The sequence below is a fragment of the Pan paniscus genome, chromosome 12, assembly GCF_029289425.2.
Source record: "Pan paniscus chromosome 12, NHGRI_mPanPan1-v2.0_pri, whole genome shotgun sequence".
Classification (NCBI taxonomy): Eukaryota; Metazoa; Chordata; class Mammalia; order Primates; family Hominidae; genus Pan; species Pan paniscus.
Window position 1 is genome coordinate 51,928,222 of NC_073261.2, and position 6,633 is coordinate 51,934,854.

At 53.6% G+C, this 6,633-nt stretch overlaps 2 protein-coding genes across 10 annotated transcripts; both read right to left on the minus strand.

Annotated features, from left to right (window-relative positions):
• Positions 1-121: 121 nt before the first annotated feature.
• Positions 122-2,960, minus strand: WBP1 (WW domain binding protein 1). Of its 8 annotated transcripts, none has more exons than XM_008962697.5 (6): positions 2,510-2,960; positions 1,949-2,050; positions 1,466-1,540; positions 1,273-1,375; positions 969-1,145; positions 122-797 (listed from the first exon to the last, which is right to left on the minus strand). In XM_008962697.5, the coding sequence occupies exons 1-6, from the start codon at positions 2,561-2,563 to the stop codon at positions 337-339; spliced, it is 972 nt and encodes a 323-aa protein (XP_008960945.1). In that variant the 5' UTR covers positions 2,564-2,960; the 3' UTR covers positions 122-336. The 8 variants fall into 8 exon arrangements, with proteins under 8 accessions (XP_008960945.1, XP_008960944.1, XP_014199344.1 ...); XM_008962696.5 differs by having other exon boundaries at positions 2,376-2,960; XM_014343858.5 differs by lacking the exon at positions 1,949-2,050.
• A 150-nt stretch (positions 2,961-3,110) lies between these two features.
• Positions 3,111-6,356, minus strand: INO80B (INO80 complex subunit B). Of its 2 annotated transcripts, XM_003810344.6 has the most exons (5): positions 5,888-6,356; positions 5,464-5,656; positions 5,126-5,244; positions 4,787-4,956; positions 3,111-3,720 (listed from the first exon to the last, which is right to left on the minus strand). In XM_003810344.6, the coding sequence occupies exons 1-5, from the start codon at positions 5,943-5,945 to the stop codon at positions 3,190-3,192; spliced, it is 1,071 nt and encodes a 356-aa protein (XP_003810392.1). In that variant the 5' UTR covers positions 5,946-6,356; the 3' UTR covers positions 3,111-3,189. The 2 variants fall into 2 exon arrangements, with proteins under 2 accessions (XP_003810392.1, XP_008960943.1); XM_008962695.5 differs by lacking the exon at positions 5,888-6,356 and having other exon boundaries at positions 5,464-5,783.
• Between the last annotated feature and the right edge of the window lie 277 nt (positions 6,357-6,633).

The window sequence follows — 6,633 nt, forward strand, 5'->3', positions numbered from 1 at the left end:
TCAAGACTGTCTGCTGTCCTCAGGGAAGGTGGGGTCAACTGGCCATAACCTGTCCCCTTCAAACCCAGTCAGGTCAAGTGCAATGCAGTGAGTTGAGCTTTAGTCCACCCAAATCCACAAGTAGCTGGTTCACATCTCTTTAATGAGATCAAAGGCTCCTGTGTATGTCTTGCGGGGGTAAAGCTAGCACAGTCCCCCAATACTGCCCCTCTCCTCAGGGCTCCAGCCCTTTCAGGCAGATTCTAGGTAGGCAGGGAGGGGCCAAAAGGAATGCAAGGAGTTGGGACTAGGACTGTTTCTGGTGGGCAAGTAACCCATCCACCCTCTCAAAACTACTTATGGGATGTCTCCTTCACTGGAAGACAGCCCCATGGGAAAGATCTGCGGTACAGAATCTGGGGGCAGTGCACACGGGGAGTAGTCCTCCAGATCTGGCAGGGTGGCACTAACCCTCACCTCCTTGACTGGCTCACCCTCACCGGAGGCAGGACAAGGGCAGAGCTCAATACCGGAGTCGCCAGTTAAACGGCGATAGCGGCAGGAGGGGGGTGTGGGGGCAGGGGTCACCCCTGCCCCAGGCTCACCATCCTGATGATGGGGGGCACTCTGGTGGGAGGAAACACCTTCCACATTTGTTCCTTCAAAGTGGGCAGGGCAGCTGGATGAGGAGGAACAGCAGGATTGTTCACTGGAAGCAGTCAAGGGGCGGCCTGGGGCCACAGTATAAGGCGGGGGTGGTGTGCCTGGGCGGTGAACCACATCCTCGTAGGCTGGGGGCTTGAAGGTGCTGAGGAGGCCTGCAGGGGAGAAAATTGGCATGATTGGTTGAAGACAACCAGGTATAGGGTGCTAGTTTTTATATTAGGGAAAAATACTTTGAAATGTGTGGAAAAGGGAATGTGAGACGATTTGGGGTTCTGGTTTGGGGAAGGCCACTGGTAGCTGACCCAGGGCATCAAGTCACTCACGAAGGTCAAGCAGTGAACCGGTAGGGAAAGGACCAGCCCCATGGCATGCCCCATGATAGGCCAACAAGTTGATTTCACGCTGCCGCTGCTGTTGTTGCAGCCTGAGTTTAGCTCGTCGGTGGCGGAAGGCGCAACAGCAGCTAAAGAGGATGAGGACAGTCCAGAGCAGCCAGAACCCTGCAAGAGGCAAGGAGGGAGTAACTCAGGCATCTTTCATGCAGAGAAGGGGCCCTGAAGGCCGAAATTCTAAGGTCCAAGGGAGGGTGGACACAGGGACCTGGAAATAGCCCTCTTGGAGACTTACACCAGAGCTCATAGTAGTAGGTGCAGCAGCCAGTCTCCCCGCAGCAGTGACCACTCTCACAGAGATAGGGCTGGTTGTTCACTCCTGGGCACAGCTCTCGAAGCTGCGGGCAAGGAGGCACTTAGAACTAAGGGGGATTCCAGCCCAGGGCACTGTCCACCCCCACCTCCTGCATGCACATACACAATCCCACCCTGTGAACCAAGTTCAGCTTGGAGAGATGGGGGAAGTGGAGGATGCTGAGAGGAGTGTTGAAATATCTGAAGGGCTGTCAACGTGGAAGAGGATTTGGAATAGCAAGAATCAGTCTAGAGAACAAGACAAAAGTGTGGACATACAAAGAGGGAGATTTCAGCTCTGCATATATGAGACTTCCTTCACACTCAAGCCTCACCCTCCCCAACCCCCCTACCCCCATCCCCTCGGTGCTTTCTGTTAAGGGAGTGTTTTGGCAGAAGCCAGAAGACAGTCTGAGATAATCTCAGTCTCAGACAATGGGTCGCTACCCATTTCCAAATAGGTCATTTCCAAAGCAAGTTGCTTTCATTATCCTGCACGGTTCACTACCCCCCACCCGCAACTGGATCTTTCCACCCCTGGGCCTCAGGCTCCCTAGGATAGAGGAGGGGCAGTGTGAGACCCAGGGCAGTGTGAGACCCAGAGCAGTGCTCCCAACCAGATGGGATTGCTGTGGATGATAAAGGATGGCATCCAGGGCGCGAGTCTGGGTTCCAGCTCTTCTCCAAATTGCTCCCTCAAGAGAAGACGCTGCCGGACTCTGTTGTGACAATAGGCACATAGAAAAAGATCACAAATAACTGTTGCAAGACAGAGGGAGCCTCCCTGGGACCTCACTATGCCTCTGGTCACTGGAGAGCCACCGCAAGCTTCCACTGCAGCCATGGGATGGGGTCTATGAGGCTACAGGCAAAGTCAGCTGCATCTACGTTACAAAGTTTAGACAAAGAGTGGAAGAGACATGTTTAGGAACTTCACAGTACCTGTGGCTCCGTGAGTTCCTCCCCCACCCCCAAAAAGAAGGGACAAGGAAAGGGGAAAGAGACAAATGGCTGTCGTGATAGGTTTTGGAGCTATTGGGATACCTGCTGTTGCGGCGCCCGAAGTGCCCCCCAGGCCTCCTCGCTGCCGTTCCCGCTGCTGGCCCGAGCCATACCTCCACCTACAGCCCCCTGAGGACCACAGCCTCCTCTACCGCCAGCCGCCCCGCCCCTGCCACCTCTGCTGCCACCGCCATGGTCCCTGCCCGGCCCATCTTCGCTGAGGCCACCATCACTCCGCGGCCGGAGCTTCCATCCGGGCAGAACTCCACCAACTAGGACTCAGATTGCTCTGCCCTACCAATCATCATCGTCCCTTGACGGACGGGCCAATAGGAACAGATCAGAGGTTTCTCCCTGTGACCAATCCACAGCAGCGCCTCCGCCGCTCTCCCAGACAACAAGAGCTTGTACAGACAAAGAGTAGGTGAAGGTTCGACCCACGGCCCTGACTGACAGCGGCAATAGCCAATACAGACAACAGAACAGGCTCTGGCATATCAACCAACGAACAGCCGCCCCGAATAGCAAGGTTGCCGCTGATTGGCTTGCGGTATGTTTTCGGAATGACGCCAAACGCCGAAGCACGCCAGGTAATCCCGGCTGGAGGAGGCGGGGTCCCAAAAGTCGGTCCGACTCCGGGCGCAAACCAGCCTGGTTTTTTGCGGTGGTTTCCAAGCCCCAGGCATCGACGCAAGCTCCGACACGGGCAAAATACCTGTATACCGGAGACTGGTCTGCCCACAACATCCCACTCCCCCAGTTCTGTACAAGCCGAAGCACCGGATGTAATTTAATAGGGTGGGGAAGACACTCAAGAGCGGGCATGGGACACGGCGCAGAGTCCGGGTTAAGGGCCTTACGTAGCCAAAAGGGGGGATCCAGGGCCCTCGGGCCCCCCCAGCCGCATCTGCAGGTTGATGCGGTAGCACTGAAGACTGCAGAGTGCCTGGCCTGTGCGGGAGCAAGCGTAGCGGCGCGGATGGGGACAGCCGGGGACAGAGCAGCGCGGCGGCGGGCCTGAGGGGGATGGCCGCTGAGACACTGCCGTGGGGGCGGGGACGCCAGGTGGGAAGGAAAGGGTGGAACCCTGTGCTCCGCTGCAGTAGCGCACCATGGGGGCCGGAGCCGCAGCCCGCCCTCCCCGCCGCTCGCCCCGTGCGCCCCCCCGGCCTCCCCGCCCACTGGTCGCCGCAGTCTTGGTGAGGCGCTCGATAGTCTGGTTCTTGTGCTCTTCTGCCCGCCGCGCCGCCTGGAGCCGCCGCTTCCGCGCCCGCTCCTCGCGCTTCAGCAGCATCTCCTCTGTGAGGGCGGGAGGTGGGCAGCCCTCAGCCACAGGCAGCGGCAGCATAGGGGAAGGTTGACTCCGCGCCTTCTGGAGCAGAGCTCGCTAGGGAGAGACAGAGACGGGGTGCTGTCTGAAAATGGAGGAAGATGGAGAGGCGAGGTCGGCCAGATCGGGGAAGGGGAAAGAAGGGACATGGAAGGCAGGGTCTTGAGCAGCGCAGGCCTTCGGAGGCGGGATATTAATTAATTAGCACCCTCTCCAGGACACCTTCCATAGGTTCCTCTTCATAAATACTGCCTCCTCCCAGATCTCCTGACATTTAGCTTTAGGTCCTTAACTCTCAAGGGGAGAAGCATCAGTAATGTTACCTGCCTGACCTGTGCACCAAAACTGTACCAGCTTTCCCAGAGGTCTGTTGTTATTTTTAATCTTATCTCAATAGAGAGTATCAGGTGGATAACTGCTCAAGCCAAAATCCCAGGCTTAGCCTTGATATATTTTCTCTCCATTCCCCTCCCCACAAGTATCTACTTCCAAAATATAGCCATAATTCATCTGATTTTCTCCATCTCCACCACTTTCGTCTTGGTTAAAGCAACCACTGCCTCTCAGCTGATTACTTCAACAGCTTCCTAGTTGTTCTCCATACTTCTATCTCTTGTCTCCACGAAGATTCATTCTCTACAAAGATGCCAAAGTAATCTATTGAAATGTAAACCAAGTATGTCACTTCTCTGCGTACAGCCCTTCAGTGGCTTGTCCACTTTTTCTTCTCCTTTACTCTGCTAGACATGTTCCAGTCTCAAGGTCCGTGCGCCTGCTGGTCTCTGCTCAAAAGCTCCTCTGGTATTGCAAATGTTATCTCTTCAGAGAAGCCTTCTCTAACTACCCTAATGTCTCTCTTCCATCATTTCTATCTGTTTGTTTACGCCACTTTCTATTTCATCACCCTTTTCTTTTTGTCATAAACCATATAGCTTTTTGAAATTATTTACTTATTTACTTCCCAGCCCCCCAACACACACACTAGAATACTAGCTCCAGGAGAACAGAAACTTTGTCTTTTCTCTACTATCGATATCCCCACTGCCACGCAAAGTGCATGGGTCGTGGAGAGTTCTCAATACTGTATACATTTGGTGAGTGAATAAACAATGAACCAACATACCTGTCGAGCAGTAAGCAGCCGCTCATTGATCTCCTTCTTGAGGTCTCCATTGTCATCCAGCTCCCCCTTCTCCAGGGCATCCAGCCACCTCTGTTCCTCCTCTTCCTCCTGACCCCCTAACCCTCCTGATAGGTCCCGAAGTGGAGAGGGAGAGAGATTACTGTCTTCATCTGGGAAGGAAGTTGGAGAAAGAAAAACAGAATTGTTCAGATGGGGCACCCTAATTTGGCTGAGTTAATACTGGGACATGGAAAATCCTAACCCATTTCAGAACCAACCTTCTTTCTTTAGGCGGGTATAATAAGAAACCCAGTTTCCCCACCTCCAGATCCTTCTCACCCAGCCAGGCACGGTACTGCTCAAGGGGGACTCCTTCCATAGGTTCCTCTTCATTATCCACAACCATAAGGGGAGAGGGTGAGCGAGGCCCCTCTGGGATCACAGTGAAGGTAGGAACACTGCAGAGAAGCAACACTACTCTTTAAAATGAGCAAGCGTCTCCTTCTCCTACTCCGTAGCTACACCCAACTTTCCCCACCCTCTTAGACTCTTGCTGCCTAAATCTGGACCCTGAAGTCACAGTGTCCATTCGGTCTTCTAGAAAGCCCAGTCGGCTTCTAACTACTATCTCTGCTCCTAAAGTTCCCCTTATAAAACTATGATCCTCTTGGCCTCACCTCTTGGTCCCCAGGACTTGTCCCCCAAGCTTGATTTTGAGTTTGAGCTGAGGCTTGGCAGGGGACGGCTGCGTGGGCCCAGCGTCTTCTTCCTGATGGTGTTTCTTCTTGTGTTTCTTCTTGTGCTTCTTGTGTTTTTTCTTGTGCACTCCATGGCCATGGGCACCCGCCAGGCTCAACTCCAGGGCTTCTCCTGTGGAAGGAAAGCCTGTCAACAGTGTTTGGCCGGAGGGTGGCAGGGGAAGCCCTGAATAACCTAAGCCCCTACTGGATCCCACCCTTCCCGCAGTACTCGCTGTTACCATAACAACAGCACCGCCTTTCTCCTTGCCACCTGTGGCCGAAGTACCCTGGACTCTCCGAGGAGCAAGAACGGGACTTCTTTTCTAACACGACCTAAATTGCTTGATCTATTCGCGCTTACCCGGCTCAGGGGCCTCCATAGCCCCAGAGGTGCTCCCACGCCGCCACAGCTTACTCATGAGGTCCTGCGAGGAAAGGGGACTAGAAATGGTTGGGACACACGCAGACACGCCTTTTCCGCCCCGCGGAAAAACTGGAGCCAGCAAAACAACCAGTTACTTCCGGTTCATGGCAACCATCCTTGTGCGGGGCACGCTTCGCGTCCAAAATCGTCCCTGAGAAACAAGGATCCTTCCAACGAACGTTCCGGTCCCTCTGAGGTCGGGACAGCCCAAATGGGCAGGGCTTTCCCCTGGCTCCGCCTCCTCACGGTAGCTTTCAGAACTCAGCGCGGATGAGTCAATTATTGAACTCAAGTTTGGTGAATGTATACACTAGACCAAGTGCGGGAAGCTAGTCTAAGAGGATGCAAAGATGAATATGAACACCGCCCCTGTCCTTGAGGAACTCACAGTTGGGTGGAGGAATACATAAACTATATTGATGACGAAATGGCCGAAATGCTTAAACAGCACGAGTGCCCTAAGAGCAGATGCAGTTTAGGTATTTAAACTTCAATTTTCATAAGTAGGGAAATGAATAAATGAATTACGGTGCAGCTGTACAATGCGGAACACCATATTGCTAAGAAAAGTTGAGTTGTAAGTAATTAATGAGATTGACACAGAATTTAAACAATCTAAGTGTCCTAATGAATTGGTGTATCCATACAGTGGGATGTTAAGCAGCTTGGAAAAGAAATGAGGC

Coding starts and splice junctions, on each gene's coding strand:
- INO80B (XM_008962695.5), bottom strand. CDS start 5,768: ATGGTAACAGCGAGTACTGCGGGAAGGGTGGGATCCAGTAGGGGCTTA. Junction 5,245..5,463: donor CAAGTCCTGGGGACCAAGAG/GTGAGGCCAAGA, acceptor GCTTCTCTGCAG/TGTTCCTACCTTCACTGTGA. Junction 3,721..4,786: donor GGCTGCTTACTGCTCGACAG/GTATGTTGGTTC, acceptor GTCTCTCCCTAG/CGAGCTCTGCTCCAGAAGGC.
- WBP1 (XM_008962696.5), bottom strand. CDS start 2,444: ATGGCTCGGGCCAGCAGCGGGAACGGCAGCGAGGAGGCCTGGGGGGCA. Junction 1,146..1,272: donor CTACTACTATGAGCTCTGGT/GTAAGTCTCCAA, acceptor TGCCTCTTGCAG/GGTTCTGGCTGCTCTGGACT. Junction 798..968: donor CGGTTCACTGCTTGACCTTC/GTGAGTGACTTG, acceptor TCTCCCCTGCAG/GCCTCCTCAGCACCTTCAAG.